The 17,232-nt window shown below is 42.2% G+C and overlaps 1 protein-coding gene across 5 annotated transcripts in view; it reads left to right on the plus strand.

The window, feature by feature from the left end:
• The window catches only part of smoc1 (SPARC related modular calcium binding 1), a 234,822-nt gene that overhangs the window by 109,013 nt on the left and 108,577 nt on the right, over nucleotides 1–17,232 (plus strand). For all 5 annotated transcript variants that reach the window (XM_048600257.1, XM_048600258.1, XM_048600261.1 and 2 more), the window contains exon 8: nucleotides 798–987. In XM_048600257.1, the coding sequence (XP_048456214.1) occupies nucleotides 798–987 (190 nt within the window). The remainder of the gene's footprint in view (nucleotides 1–797; nucleotides 988–17,232) is intronic.

Below are 17,232 nucleotides of genomic sequence, written 5' to 3' on the forward strand. Positions count from 1 at the left end.
GCCCGAAATGTCAGCCTTCCTGCTCCTCTGGTGCTGCTTGGCCTGCTGTGTTCATTCAGCTCTACACCTTGTCATCTCAGATTCTCCAGCATCTGCAATTCCTACTATCTCTGGCATTGAGTTTGCCCTGTTTCCCCTTTGGTTTCTCTACGCTTTATTCCCCTTAATTAGGAAAAAGCACAGTATGGGGCCCTGCTTCTACCGAGGCCCCTCAAGTCCTGTCTGCACACCTTAACATCATCGGTTTGCACTTCTGGCAGGTTTGTGCTCGAAATCTTAACATGCACAATCAAGTGGAACAATGGAGAATCTAGGCGTAGATGTTTCTGTGATGTCCCCTTAAACTGCCTGTCATGGATGTCACAGAGGCATTTTCGAACCTAACTCTGGGCGAAAGAAATAAATTGCCCCATTTTGATAAAGATGTGCCGTTAGCTTGAGCTAATCACCCTGTACAGCTGGAGGGAGGGAGCTCATATTTCTGCCATTCTTTTCCTGCTATTGGACCCAATATTGGAGCCTGCTGAACTGTGTCTGTTTAACAACACAAGAAACAACGGACCCACTTCTCTCGGACCCAATGCACTGCCCATAAGCCAGCAAAATGTTGTAACCTTTGGGAAGTGGGGAGAAAGGAAGTTAGTCTGATGTGAAAGCTATTTGGCTAAAAGAACTAAAATAAGATCAAGGCTGGCAGCTGGAAAGAAAACCTTAGTTGTAGTTGGATGGTAAGAAAAATCAAAGCAAATTTACAAGCGTTTTTTTTTCTCTCTCTCTCTCTGCTTCTTCCCAAATAGAAAAGCCTTCGTGCGACCAAGAGAGGCAGACAGCCCTGGAGGAGAGCCGGCAGTACCCTCGAGATGGCATCTTCATTCCCGAGTGCGCTGGGGCAGGCCTCTACAAACCCGTGCAGTGCCATCAGTCGACTGGGTACTGCTGGTGTGTCCTGGTGGACATTGGCCGCCCCATTCCTGGAACGTCCACCCGGTGAGTGCAGCCCGAGGCTCGAGCCTACCTCGCAAGGGCAGAGGTGGTCTGTTTTTTTTAAAGAAAAAGAAAAGCCGGAGCTGGATCCAGGCCCATTGGGAGCGGCTCTGGTTTCTCGTCGGAACCTCAAGAGATTGTTCCATATTTGCACCTGATTCGCTCCGAAGGGGGTCAGGATATTTAGGATTGCTGTCGTTTCTTAAAAGAAATTAAAATCTTTGATTCCCCCCCACCCCCCACCATGAGAAACATAAATTACAGCTCAAACACTGAATGGCATGGGGACATAGGAACACGAGTAGTCCATTCAGCCTGCAGCTTCTCAAGACTGTTCCGCTGTTCTGTGGTCTAACTCCATAAACCTGCCTCTGTTAATCCCTTTTCTTGACTAACAATGATTTATCTCAGACTTAAAACCAACAACTGATCCAGCTTCCACTACCGTTTGTGTCAGAGAGTTCCAAACATCTCCAACCCTTTGTGCGTGGAAATGCTTCCTGACATCTTCTCCTGAATGGAAAGGACTAGCCATAATTTTCAGATTATGCCACCTAGTTCTAGAATCTCTCAACAGTGGAAATAGTTTATCTTTATCTACCCTGTCTTTTCCTGTTGAAGGCAGCTGAAGGTGGGATGTGTATTAAAACTGACCATATTCAACCTGCACCACACCAACATGAGGCAGTGGAATGGTTTAATGAGGTGTGCTGTACTGGAAGGGAAGGGTGTCTTTGCCATTGCCATGCCTATCACTTGGCACTTCCTACCCATTTCTAATGAAGAATTGGCTTCACAGGCACACAGATTCCCATCACTGTGATTTCCCCAGTTCTCAATAAGCAGGAGGAACATGTATGAGGTACATGGACAGGAGTTCAGTAACTAGCATGAGGTACATGGACAGGAAAACTAGTTCTTGGAAACAGGCTGTGGATTGGTACTTGAGAAAGAGTCATAGAGTCATACAGCATGGAAACAGACCCTTTGGCCCAACCAGTCCACACCAACCATGTTCCCAAACTAAACTAGTCCCTCCTGCCTGCGCTTGGCCCATACCCCTCCAAACCTTTCCTATTCTGGAATTTATTCAAGTATCTTTTAAACATTGTAACTGTACCTGCATCCACCACTTTCCCTGGCAGTTCATTCCACACACGAGCCACTTTCTGTTAAAAAAAAGTCGCCCCCTCATGTCTTTTTTAAATCTTTCTGCTCTCACCTTAGTTTTCAACTCCCCCATCCTAGGGAAAAGACCCTTGTCATTCACCTTATCTATGCCCCTTGTGATTTTACAAACCTGAATAAGGCCACCCCTCAAACTCCTGCACTCAAGTGAAAAAAGTCCCACTTTTTAAAAATATATTTTTATTTTTATATCTTAGATCCTCCATTTTCAGTAACATCCTGATAAATCTTTTCTGAACCCTCTCCAATTTAATAATATGCTTCCTATAACAGTGTGACCAGAACTGCACGCAGTACTCCAAAAGAGGCCTCACCAATGTCCTGTATAACTTCAACATGACTTCCCAACTCCTGTACTCTAAGATATGAACAACGAAGGCAAACGTGCTAAACGCCTTCTTAACCACCCTGTCTACCTGTGACGCAAATTTCAAAGAATTATGTACCTAGGCCTGTCTGTTCTACAACACTACCCAAGGCTCTACAATGAAATGTAGAAGTCCTGGCCCTGTTTGTTTTACCATAATGCAATACCTCACATTTATCCAAATTAAACTCCATCTGCCACTCCTCCAGCCCATTGACCCAAGTGATCAAAATCTCCTTGTAATCTTAGATAACCTTCTTCACCGACCACTACACCACTAAATTTGGTGTCACCTGCAAACTTACTAACCACACCTCTTATATTCTCATCAGAATCATTTGTATGAATGACAAACAAAATTGTCTCAGTACCGATCCTGAGATGTTACAGCAGAGGTGACAGGAGATTATGTGCCAGTGTTGTGAGTTGGTGGATGTTGGCACAGTTGCATTTGTTTTCACTGATTCAAAGCTGAAGCAGTCTCTTCCATGAACGGCCCATTATGTTGGAAAGATAATGGTTAACCACCTCATCTTTGTCTCTGTTGGTTTGTATGTCATTGCTGCACTTTATGGCATAATGGCCAGCTATCAAACAGATCCAGTCTTTTCACTTACCTACTGTTAGGCATTGCCCACTATATCATAGGAATGCCCTGGTCAGTCACCTTGACAAGTAGTTAGCAGAGGCAGTGAGTGGCTGGACCGCACAGGCCTGGATAACCCAATGTTCAGATCAATACGAGTCTCATCTGTGATAATTGTGTGACTGCTTCTAGGCTACAGAGAGGCATGAACGAAAAGAAAAGGCCCCATCCTGACAGAGTGCCTGAGTATGTATGAATGCGTCCATGTGAATGAGCGTGTATGTGGATGGTAGGTAAGGATGAGATTTGCTTAGTTGCGAGGCACACTGTAGTCTAACAACCTGGTGAAACTTGGTAATATGTCCCACACATTGAGGTTAATTGCTGGGTTGTGATACAGAAGCATACATGGTGCATGGGGGAAACAATGGCCAATGCCATCCAGATGTCAGGGAGAAGAAACTGACCAAGGAGGAAGAGGACATTCCATCGGATATCTGGGGAAAGCCCGCCACCCGCTGAGGATTTGGATAATCTGGGAAAGACTGCCAGACAGAATATCAGCCAAAATTGAGGAATGCAGGCAACATTTTGTATTGTCCCCCAGAAGGATGCAGAATAAGTGCTGGTCGTACAAAACCAATGATAGCGCACTGATTCATCCAGGTTTGAGTGTTGGCACGGCAGTTCTAAGCCGTGGAATGGGAGGTGAGATGTCCCGGAACATAGAGGTGGTGCTCAACTTGTTCCAAGTTAGCTAAGCTTGCAACAATACACATTTGACAGTGCTTGTGCAGACTAGAATGCCCAGGATAATTTATAGATTCACCTCTCCATTATTATTGGGAACATCGGTGTTCAGTAACACTCGAGCAAAGGGACTTCATTTTCAGCACTGTCTTCCCTGAGAATCTTATTGTGGGAATGACTGATAAGAGCAGGAGCCTTAAAGAATGATCTTGCAGAAGATTTGCTATGTCTTTACAAAGTGGCATTTTCACAGACTAGCTCACTGAAACAAAACCAGTGTCTAAGGTTTTATTTTACCAGTGGGATCAATTTCAGAATTTCCAATGTTTCTTAGTCTTTTACTGGACTTGTTGATATGAAAAGCATCACTGCATTCGATGTGGAAAACTCTCTGTGTGTGCGTGTGTGTGTGTGCGTGTGTGTGTGTGCGTGCGTGTGTGTGTGCGTGCGCGCGCGTGTGTGTGTGTGCGCGCGTGTGTGTGTGCGTGTGCGCGTGTGTGTGTGTGTGTATGTGTGTGTGTGCGCGCACTTGTGTAGCATGTCTATGTGAGTACAAGTATACATATGAATGTGTGTATGCATATGTATGTGCAATATTAGCACAGGGACAAGTTTTTCCTTCAGAGAGAAATGATGCTTTAATTTGAGCCAAAATTTGATGTAAATTACGAATGGTGGCACTTCTGGACAATCTGCTCTGTCATGCGTTTTTGATCCATTATGAAAATATTGTTTTATCTGCCAGCCATAGTGGTTTGTGGTTACGTTAAAAGTTAAAAAAAAGAGCTGACCGTACTGGAATAGATTGGGCTGCTTTGTCATAACTACGCGGGGGATCTCAAAGTTTCACGTCTACCACTTTAAACCTCACCCTCTCTAACAAAGCTCAGTATTGAGCCTGTGCACAAAGTAGAGTTGCTTCATTCTTCAGCGCTGTCATATCTCAGCATGATAAGCTTGAAGTGCTGTTCCGACAGTGGTTCCAATGGCTGGACAGCCAGTGAGAAAGATGTTACATCACAAAAGTCTTTTATCAAGCAGCATAAATAGAGAGAGACTGGGTGACACTCAGGGGTAGAACATTCTCCCGTCATCTCTGAGATCGAGGCTTGAATTGACCTCAAAATGAAAATCCCCTCTCTCTCTGCAGATAATAGGGGCTTGATGTGAAATGAATTTGGGATGGACTCAAGTGTTTCCCCAAGGCAACTCAAATTGCCACTCAATTAGTATGCTCTTTCAAAGAGGAGAGCTGGTAATAATAAAAAAGGAAATATTTACATGGGCAAAAGAGACACAGCTGTTCCAAGGCTAGGTTGGATTGTTGGGACAAAGCAGACTGTTTTAATCTGGATGTAATCTAGGTATTAACTGGTCTGTGACGACTTGAGTTAGATTACTCGAGTGCCACAACGAGGAAGAAATTATTCCCTTCCTTTCATTCAGACCTGGACGGTCAGTGCTGAAACTGTGATGGGAATCACTCCAGTTAGCCTCTGTGCCTTCGATCTGTGGATACTGGGGAAATCAGCAAGGATTTTCACTGCCTGTGGTTATCCAGTAACCAGTTCTGCTTGTGTGGCAGTGCATCGAAGGTGGGCTTGAGCTTGACTTCCAGGTCCGTCAAGACTCGCGGAAATGTCAGGTTGCTGGGACGTAAGGACTTTTACCCCAGAGAGCATCAATTCTTCAAGGAAGCAGTAAGCAGGGTGGGGGTGGTGGAAAGGAATTGTTGTCCTACTCCCAAAATGAAACGCCAGCAGACTTCATGCAGTTAATTTCGCAGAACGAAAACATGAATAACACAAAGTCATTAACAAAGCACACTCATGTAAAATGGCTGAAACCGCTTATTTCACATGATTGCATTAATTCAAACTCTACGTTTGTGGTGTGTAGATAGTTTCTAACCAAGCTGTTAAGGGATTTTATTACACCCTTCTGGAGCTGCTAGCTGCGCCACAAAATTCCCAAGTTTGTGGTCTGTCCGCAGAGGATAGTGAGCAATTACTTAAGCAGGTGTTTGGGGTTAGTTGATTAATTAATTGATTTAGAGGGGAAACAGATGGGAACGATGTGTGGAAGGAGTTGTAAGGCTGAGTAGTCAATAAACTGTACCCCCAAAGAAAGGTGAGGAGTTTTTGTTTCACCAACTGACTTGGATCTGAATTGACATTGTTCGGAGAGGATGGTTGGCTAAAGGTGAAGATTGGAATTTAAGGCTAGAATCTTACCAGCACTTCAATGGTATGGGCTTTGGAGAGGTGAGCAGTAGGATTGGGCGAGATGTTCAGCAAGGCTCATCTTGACAGTAAGGCCACCTCTCTGTATCTTGTCCGCTTTTCTCAAGCAGTGTGGTAAGATTCTTACTAGCTAATGGCAAGTTCTCAAATGATGCTGTTTGTTGCTTGTTATCAGCCCAACTTCACAGAGGTTGCGATGGGGGTGGGGGCAGGTGGTGCTGAACATGGTTGTCAAGGGCATCCTCAGCTTTGATCAAGTGTCTGGTTGTGGATGGTATTGCACATGAGGACTGTGTCTCTGTTCTCCTGGGAAGTGGGGGGCGGTCATGGACTGTCCTTTGTCTGCGAAGGGGTCAGTCTGGAGGGGTGGAGGGCAGTCACGATTGGTGGCGTGGGTTGTGAGGGCCTGTGTTGGCAGGTCAGGTCACTTGAGAGCGTGGGTCATGGTCTTCCTGCTGCCTCCACTCACAGATGTTAAGGGCAAGGATTGGCCATGGGAACAAGGGGACAGTTGTAGTCACATGTACATGGCTTGGGTGAGACCCCTGGCAAGAGGAACTGGGGAACAAGAATGTGAAAATGAACACGAGGAAAGCCTGAGTTGTGCTCAACGGTTATTTTGGATGCAACTTGAAATGCTTTCATGGAATAATTGTCGTAAATGGAATAGCAAAGTTTTCAGAACTGTGCAAGACACGGGAGGTCTGGAAGACAGTGATAATGATCAGAAAGAAGGAATTGTACTAGTTACAAGAAACTACAGCCCAGTAGTGAGCATTTTATTACCGACTCATTCACTCGCATCATGTTGGAAAGTGGATACACATCCACAGTGTGTGGAGTGGATCAGTTTATCTGTTACTCAGATTGTTTAAAGAATAAGGGCCAATAAGGTTTGGGAATTTGAAAGTTCTTTCCGCTTTAGATTTGGGATGGCAATGCACTGAAAGTTTTCACAAAGTAACTTATAAGCCAGAAGGGGCCTGTGAATGGACGAAAACCACAGTTAAATAGACAGCCACTGGAAAATACGAAATAGGAACAGACGTAAGCCATTCTGTCCCTGAGCCTCTACTGTTATTAAATATGATCATGGCTGATCTGTTTGTGTTTCAAATTCCACATTCCTACCTCTCCCTGACAAACATTGATTCCCTCGCCTAACAAGAATATATCTAACTCCGTCTTCACAATGTTCAGTGACCCCTGCCTCCACCACCTTCTGAAGCACAGTGTTCAAAAGTCTCATAACTCTTTGAGAGATTTTTAAAAAATGCTCATCTCTAGTTCTGGACTCACCCACAAGTCAAAACATCTTCTCTCCTTCCAACTTATCTCTTTTCGATCTTACGGACTCCAATAAATCTGTTTCATTGAAGGCAAACCCAGTCTGTCCAACCTCTCTTCATAATCCTATCTGCTTATTCCAGGTATTAATCTAGTAAATCTCAATAGTCTCCTTTCCATGTATATCCTTCCTCAAGTAAGGAGACCAAAACTGTTCACGGTATTTCAATGTGATCTCGCTAACATCATTGCTGTTATGTGTGATTCCTCTTGTAACAAAGGATAGTGTTCCATTAGCCTTCTTAATACAAACATTGGCTAAATATGGGACAGAAGGTAGAATCCATGGATTGGCAAAATGAGGTAAGGATATAGAAGACCAGAAAGTGGATCTAGAAAAGAACATGGCCAACTTGCGAAAAGAATATTTGATCATAGGAGGGGAAGATCTTGCACTAGTAATTTGGATTGAGATAAGAAGGTTGTAGTTCGATAAGAACAAATTGGGAATATCATGAGATGTAGAAGCCCTAATGATCAAAACATTTCAGTCACTGCAAACAAATCAGAAGATAAGTTCATAAAGAATAACAAAAGAGTTGAAAAGCTGGAAAGAATTTGTCATATACACTGAGATACCAGGCAAGGGACAACAAGTTTTACCAAACAGAACGGTATGTGCAGAAAAAGTGCATTCTGATCAGATGCATAAGGCTGAACCAGACCAGTGGCTTGGGGTTTCAAAGTCAAACATAGTGATCAAGATGTTAAGGTACATTTTCCTTGCTGTATGAAATGTGTCTTGAAGATCTTCTTAGCTTTATTGATTACATGCTCCTGGATATGTAAGTCAAATTGATGACAAAATATTTTTGCAGGGTAGAAAACTTCAAAGTGGAGTATTTTTGAAACCACCTAAAGAATATATTTGGGGATTGAGTGATGCAGTGAGGGTATGGTGTTTTTCAGATCTATCTTCTTGAAAGTAGGTTGCATTCGCCTTAAAAGAGAGCCAGCAATGTTCCACTGGTATCAGAGAGAAACTGGCAGGCATCTTTATGATGCACATCAATGTTTTTCTGTGGGGAATTTGAATGATGTGTAGAATGATGACTAGTAAAATAGAAAAGGGATTTAAGTTGAAAGTCAGGCTTCAGGAATCGTTAAGAATATAGAGTTAGACATTAAACTGATTAAATTGGGAGTGACCTTGGATCAATAGTCTTGCTCATCCCAGTAAGTAGGGCCATTTTGTCACAGAAAAATGATTTTGCAACCGGGGAAGAAACAGACCAGTTGAGAAGTTTGATTGGACAGTTAAACTGGTTGTATGTGCAGGACAGACCCAATGCCAGTTTTGACATTTTGGAACTGAGTACTATGATGTAACATGCTACTGTTGAAGAAGTCTTTCTAGAGAATAAAACAGTAAGGAAATTAGATTCGGGAAAACACGCACTCAAATTTCCAGCCTTGGCTGACCAGAAAATATGAAGCTAGTCATTTGTATCAAGGCTTCACATGTCTAGGGAAGCAAGGGATTTTTGGGAAGGAGGAATTGAAGGAAATTAGTACCAGGAAAAGAAATAATACTGGAGAAATTAATAGGATTGAAAACAGAAAAAGCTTCAGTGAATTCGTTAGCAGACAGGAGGGAGAGTATAGGAGTATATTGTGATAAGTGGATACCCCAGGGATCAGTCCTTGCCCCCTTTGGTATTTGCAATATATCAATGATTTGGATGATGGGATCAAGTGTAACATTTCCAAGTTTGGTGATGACACAAAACTAAGTGTAAGTTTGAGCAGCGAGAAGGACATAAATAGGCTTTAGGGCATTTTAGACCATTTGAGTAAATGGCCAAATATGTGGCAGTTGCAGTATAATGTGGATGAATGTGAAGTGTTCTGCTTCATGAAGAAGTAAGAATGGCAGTGTTTTATTTAATTGGTGATAAATTGGATAAAGTTGGTGCGTAAAGGGACCTGGGTGTCCTTGTACACTGGACATTGAAAGCAAGCTAGAGGATGCAGCAAGCGTTTAGGTAGGCATATAGTATGTTGGTACTTCATTACAAGAGGGTTTGAGTACAAGGAAGTCTCACTGCAGCTATGCAGGGCCTTGATGAGACCACAACCACAGTACTGTGTGCAATTTTGGTCTCTATACCAAAAACGAGCAGCAAAGTTTCACTAGACTGATTCCTGGGATGGCAGGTTTGCATTCCTCCCATAAAGAGAGATTGGGCTGACTGGGTCTGCATTAACAGGAGTTTAGTGGAATGGAAAGATATCTAATTGAAATATATAACATTTCGACAGTGCTGCACACACTTGATGCCGAGATGATGTTGCTTCTGGCTGTAGAGGCCAGAACAAGGGGTCACGGCCTCAGGATAGGGGTAGGGGATTTTAAACTGAGATGGAGAGAGGTATCTTGACTCAGAGGGTGGTGACTCTGTGGAATTCTCTATCACAGAGGGATGGGAAGGCCATGTCACTGAGTATACGCAAGAATATGTAAAAATCTCGGTGGGACCTTGGCATGTTTGGGGCGGTGGCTCAGTGGTTAGCACTGTTGTCTCACAGCCCCAGGGACCTGTATTCGATTCCACCCTCGGGTGACTGTCTGTGTGGAGTTTGCATGTTCCCCCTGTGTCTGCATGGGTTTCCTCCAGGTCCTCCGGTTTCCTCCCACAGTCCAAAGATGTGCAGGGTAGGTGGATTGGCCATGCTAAATTGTCCATAGTGTTCAGAGATGTGTAAGTTATGAGGGATGCATCTGGATGGGATCCTCTGAGGGTGGTGTGGACGTGTTGGACCGAAGGGCCTGTTTGCACACTGTAGGGATACTCTGATCCATGAATAAAACAGATGTCTAGAAGCTAAAGGTGCCAAAGGGAATGGATAAAAAAGCAAGAGTATGATGTTGAGGTGGAGGATCAGTCAGGATAATGTTGAATGGCAGAGTGGACGTGATGGGCCTAATGGCCTACTCCTGCTATTTTGTATGTTTCTATATCAATCTTCAGGTTGGTTATTTGGGTATGGCTGGGTTTACGTAAACTTGCTGGGAAAGAATAATAGATATTAGCCTTGCCCATCAAGCCAAAAAGCCAAAAAGAGTAATTAAAAGTAAAACAAAGAACTACAGATGCTGGAGATCTGAAATTGCTGGAGAAACTGGCAGCATCTGTAGAGAGAGAGAGAAGCAGAGTTAGCATTTCGAGTCCAGTGACCCTTCTTCAAAACACTGAAAGTTAAAAGCACCCCAGCAAAAACAGAAATTGCTGGTAAAGCTCAGCAGGTCTGGCAGCATCTGTGAAGGAGAAAACAGAGTTAATGTTTCGAGTCCGGTGACTCGTCCTCAGTACCCCAGTTATTGAAATAATGCTTGCAGAAACAATAGATAGTGGTATATTTATCCAGTATTTTAAAGGAAATCTTACATAAGGGACAATCCAATAAAGGTTTCTGGATAGAAGATTCTTTGAATCAACAATCACTTTGGGATAATATACATTCGACAACAAGTGTTGCTGAGAAAAGTTTGAGGAATGACCTTGCTGTTATTAAGGAAATGTTAGAAAGAAAGATTTCCAAAATCAAGTGGATTGATGCAAGTCACCAAATTTCAAAGTGTTTCACAAAGAAAGGAGCTTATTCCAAGGAATTAGTGAAGATCCACAAAGAGGGTTGCCTGGTGGTGAGACAAGTTCTAAATAAAAATGAAAAAAGTCATTTGTTAGTTGGATCACCTTGCAATGAAAAGTTTTTCTTTGGTCATAGAAAGAAGGGGGAATATGGAAGTTGATTGTACTTTCTGGAATATGAAACGAATATAATTTTGTTACTGATCAGTTGTATTATATGTCTAATTTACTATATGTACAAACTCCTTGTATAGTTTTCATTAGTTTTGGTCAGGATTCTTTGTACATTTTTAATAATTTTTATTTGAAAACAAAGGGAGGAATGTGTTAATAAAGCACGTTGTTAAGTAAGTGCTTGAGGTTAATTGGTTAATTCATTGATTGGTTAGATATAAAGGAGGAATAGGGGCTCTCTTGTGGTACGGTAATTGCATCCCTACCTCTGGACCAGGAGACCTAGGATCAGTCACACCTTCTCCAGAGGTGCGTTATAAAATCTCTGAGCAGGTTGGTTTGAAAAATGGGTTAAATTAAGAAAGGAGTAACAGGGGTTCTTGTGATATAGTGGAAGTGTGCATAACTCTGTGCCAGGAGGCCTTCACTCAAATCCTATCTGTTCCAGAGATGACACATTTCTGAACAGGTTGATTTGAAGAAAAATAAAGAAGGAACATGCAGGCTGGTGTGATGAAGAACTGTGAGACTGCGTAGTTAATAACCTCTGTCCACAAAGAAAGGTATCTTGGCTTGGATCTAACCTGACATCAGACAATTATAATTTCTCCAAAGAAAGCAGATTATGTTGGATTCCACCTGTGCTTAAGTAACCTTGATTATGCCCCTCCCTTTCCCCGTGATTAAAGGAAAGTTTCTTTTCTTGATTCCACTCCAGTTTGACGTTTTTGTTGATTGAACGATTCTGTACAGTCAGAGCACAAACGAGTGCAAGGTGAAATTAGCCAATCAAATAGGTGTCCAGTCTTTTGTTTGGAAAAATTGGTCATTTACTTTTCTATCTTGTTCAGCTTTACAAAGGAAGAAATATGCAGTGCCCTGTAAGGGTCTTGTAGTGCAGTGGTAGTGTCCTTACCTCTGGTCCTGAGGACCTAGGTTCAAGTGTCCCCTGCATCAGATGTGTGCCATAACAGGTTGATTCAAAATAGGTGACTTCCTACCATGCAAACATTTAGAGTTGGATGTTGTTGGAAAGGGGATCCCCAAGGATGTGACAATTTTCTGCCCCCCTCAGCTCAAAATTCTTCAGTACATGGGACCGAAAGTTGTTTTAACCAGTGAGGTTTGAGGATTGAGAATGAAATGGATGGAGAGAAAAATCGGACGAATTGGAATCAGTTAGGTATATAAAGGGAAATGAAAGCTTGGGATTTCATAGACTGGTGATGAGGTGGGGGATCTTCTCTCAGGCTAACAGGCTTACTGAGCAGCTGGTAGGAACAGAGTGAGCCACTTCATGACCCTGCTGTGGAAAAGATGTTGTTAAACTTGAGAGGGTGCAGACAAAATTTACAAGGGTGTTCCCAGGGTTGGAAGGTTTGAGCTATAAGGAGAGGCTGAATAGGCTGGGGCTATTTTCCCTGGAGCGTCGGAGGCTGAGGGGTGACCATTATGGAGGTTTATAAAATCATGAGGGGCACAGATAGGGTGAATAGGCAAGATCTTTTTCCCAGGGTAGCAGAGTGCAAAACTAGAGGACATAGGTTTTGGTTAGGATTCTTTGTACATTTTTAATAATTTTTATTTGAAAACGAAGGGCGGAATGTGGTTTAGGGTGAGAGGGGAAAGATCTAAAAGGGACCTGACGGACAGAGGGTGGTGAGTGTATGAAGTGAACTGCCAGAGGAGGTGGTGGAGGCTAGTACAATTACAGCATTTAAAAAGCATCTGGATGGGTATAGGAAAAGGAAAGGTTTAGAGGGATATGGGCCAAATGCTGGCAAATAGGACGAGATTAATTTATAATACCTGGTTGGCATGGGGGAGTTGGACCAAAGGTGCTGTTTCCCTGCTGTATCTCTCTATGACTCTGACCCATAGACTGCTGGTAAGTGACAAAAAAGGGTTCAGTCGAATTAAATACACAGAATTTATTTTTTTAAAATACTCTTTGATGTATTTTAGATTGTCTTGAGGTTGTGGAAAGTGTGATGTGGCTCTTCAATGAGACTGTTTACCATCAATTCATGTCACAAACAACAACATTTACAATGTGTTACAATTTAAACACTTTCATGAGGATACTGCTTTCTACTCACTTCATAAGCCAGCTTCACATCATCTGTTGTTTATTGTATAAAATAGACACTAATGATTGTTTTCTAATAAAAAATGCAGTTCTCCTTTATTCATTAACAGAATGAGGGTGTTGCTGGCCAGGCAGCATTTTTGCCCATCCCTAATTGCCCAGAGGGCAGTTCAGAGTCAGCCACTTTGCTGTAGGTCTGGAGTCACATGTAGGCCAGACCAGGTAAGGATGGCAGTTTCCTTCCCTAAAGGACATTAATGAACCTGATGGGTTTTCCCCCAAACAGTCAACAATGGGTTCATGGTCATCATTAGATTCTTAATTGCAGATATTTTCTTGAATTCAAATTCTACTCTCTGCTGTGGTAGGATTTGAACCTGGGTCCCCAGAACATTATGTAGTCTCTGGATTAACAGCCCAACAATAATACCACTAGGCCATTACCTCCCCCAGTTTTGCTGTAGTTACTGTGGCCAGAAATCTTGTTCCTGCTTATGCCTTTTTTAAAATATTGAGTATTCTTCAATTTAAATCAGTCCACCGAATCCAAATGAAACTTGTGTCATCAAGATTGGGCTGTTCAGTTTATTTTTTGCAGTTTGAGTCCATTTTCATGGCAAATAGTTTGTAAAAACAGAGCCGTAGTTAACCAGCTCTTCAAAATCCTGGGGCTTCTATTGCAAGTACTACCTCATCTTTGAAAGGGTTGCAATGTGTTCAGGACTATCTTTACAATAGCTGTAACTTTACATATTGTATATAAAATAAATTTACATATATTTAGCTGTTGAAAAGGGATAACGTGTGAGCACATTGCAAGCCATATTCACAGAGCGAATAAGAGTTAGACTGTCTGTTATTTGCTGATCCATTTAAGCCACTCCACTGTTTGTTTTGCAAAAGAAATGGCATCAGGCCCTTCATTTCCAAATTAATATTAAGAACCTGTTGGATTGCACATTAAATATCTACTCAACTTGTTGCAGCAAGTGAAGTCTGGGTAATTAAGTGTTTAACTACCTTTATAACAGTGTAATTGTTAACATGATAGTGATTGCCCTCTCTGATCCACAGAGGGGAATATTTTAAACTGATCACACACTTCTACATGGAGTCAATTATTAGTGAGTGTAAAGATGTCACATTTAAAATATTCATGCTTTGTCTTACTTATCCTTTCTGCCCCTTTTCCATCTCTCTCTCGCTTTATCAAATCTTTCCCCTCTCTTTCCGCCAAACTGTGAAACCTAAAATGGATTGAGGCTAGGTCAGAAGGTAACATTTTTAAAATCCTGTGCCTACTTTTATGTTTAAAGGAGATGGGGCAAGAGGTTGGGCAGGCTATTGAAATAATTTAACCTGCGTTGCAGGTGCTACAATGACCTGTTGCATTTCCCAGAAGCACTGTCAAAAATCTTATCCTCGTTTTCAATTCCTCCACTGCCATGTTCCTGCCTGTCACTGGGATCATGTCCGCCAGCACCTTCTGAGACATCTGGGCACTTTTCAGATTCTGAACTTCCAAGCATCCTGAAATTTAATGGCTCCATCATTGGGTTCCCTGGCCCTTTTGCTTTGGAATCACTTGCCATCACCTCCTCGAGGGTAGTTAGCGGCAAGCAACAAGATCTAGCCTAGGCAGCAAAACTCACGTTCCATGAAAGAACTAGAAAAAAACTATGTTTTGACCCATATGGGCTTATGTGACTGTGTGTTGAAATTTGCTTTGTGTTGTTAAATGTGCTACGTAAGTGCAAGAATGTTGTTGTATTCAGAGTAGAGGGAATTGGGAAAATCTGTCTTCAATTACCAATGAGCTGGTAACTAAAAGGCATAAAATTAAGATAGCCATAGAAAAATAGAAGGGAGAGAGAGAGGCCCTACGAGAAACAGAAATGGTAGGAGAATCCATTGTACCTTTTAATAGGGAAGGGGATAAATATTTGAAAAGGAACTGTGATGACTGTTTCTCTGACATGTAATTGGCCCTAGTCACAAGAAGACGGTGACAGGTGAATAACATCAAATGTTTAACTTAATTTTACAATAGAAAAATCATGTAGCCATGGAACTTTCAATACCGTCAAGATCAAGGATTTTTCCAGAAATTTAATGCCATGGCTGACGTTGAGTTGAAATGTTTCCTTCAGATACAGAAAAAGAATTTTGGTTCACTGATGCAAGATAATGTAAAGCGCTGTCGGTGAATTTAAAAATGCTGGTTTTAATCCTAATTTCATTTATGAAAAAAAATGCTCAGCCAATCAAAATTAAAATTGCTGACAAAACTGTTAGAAAATATATATTCCCAGCCTCACTTTTCCAATCATAACTGAATGTATACTTTGGAATTTTTGCACAGTTAGTTCATTCTTACACAGAATTCATGATTAACCCTGTGTAGCATGGCTTGTGTGGACTAAGCTGGAAATGATATGAATTGTAAATGTTATTCTCTCCCATCTATATACATATTCCTCCCTGCTGCACCATATTTTTTTTTGTCCGTTGTTTAAACAGTAGCTTTCTCTTGAAATCTGCCATTGATGGAAGACCACATGTGACCTATTGGCTGTGAGACTTACTCTGGTCAGATGTTGTTACAGGTGCCAAAATGCTTTGTTCGTTCATTCCTTTGTTGGGGGGTGGTGGGGTGGTAGGGGAGGTGTGGGGGTTGGAGGAGAGGCCCCCAGGGAAGCCAGTAAAAGTTCACAAGGTGCACTAAGTGATTTCACAGTTACTTACCATTGCAATAGTTTTGGTTTTCTTCGCATACAAGCTAGGCTAAACTAGGTGGGGAGAAAATGCACCATGTTCAAAGCTCACTACATCAGCTGTTGTATGTTAGAGTGCACAGTTGCAGCTCATGTTTATAAGTAATGTGCACAGTTGCATTTGCAGTTTAGCAATCATAAGGCAGCCTCAGCAACATCGATGGGATTTGGCGCTGTGAGGTTCACACCTTCTGGCAACTCAGTTTTTGCTGCAGGGTTAGAAGCACATTTGTTTTGGCGAGTTGAGCTGAAAACCTCTCATATCTTTGTATCCATCCCGATGGGGAAGAAATTACCTTTTCCTCTTGAAAGCCAGTGTGTAAAGCTCAGCGACCCCATCCCCCAACCTGTCAGAGACAGCATGGCCAGATGTGCATAAGCCATAACTCCCACCACTCAATCTCAACAAGCCTTCACTCTCAGTTCAACAGAAAATTGCTTTCTGCTGTGAAGTTGTTGATTTTTCACGATGAGACATCTTTAGATCCCTTCTGACAGTTATAAAAATAGTGGCAATTTGTGCCTAAGGCAGGGCAATTTTAAGCCCTAGGTATAATCTGTTCAGACTGCCCAAACAAAGAATTGACAGCATGCTAACATAGTGAACAGCCATGCCTGGTACTCTTCTGGTATTTGTAACACAAACCACCATTGAGAAAATACAACATTATAGAGCAGGATGTGAATCTGAAAGCAACTTTTAGTTGAACTGTCATACAATTCAGACAGAGGGAACAATTCAAATAATTCCTTGTTGAAAGGGAGAGGAAGATTGTTGAGCACTCCTAGTTTTTAGCTACATTAGTCACCCAGGTGGCCATACGTAGATCCCCTTTTGTAATACACACCTCTGGTTTGACACAGGTAGGTCATTTTCATTGACATTTGTAGTTAGTTGTAGTCCACAAAAGACCGCAGGCATCTCTATTTATCAGAGAGAGACAATTGTTAATATTTGCTTGAGGAGCTGCAGTCTGCCAAGTATATAGCAAGGTGGAGGGGCTGTTCTCCAGGAAATACCAGAACTGGGACAGGGATTAGACCCATGGTGTTGACACCATTCTCCATCAAACTCTAGCCGTCCAAGCTAAGCAGACTCCCACTCAGAAATATTCTCCTTCTGTCCACATTCCAAAT

Source organism: Rhincodon typus, chromosome 8 (assembly GCF_021869965.1).
Source record: "Rhincodon typus isolate 14 chromosome 8, sRhiTyp1.1, whole genome shotgun sequence".
NCBI classification, from domain to species: Eukaryota; Metazoa; Chordata; class Chondrichthyes; order Orectolobiformes; family Rhincodontidae; genus Rhincodon; species Rhincodon typus.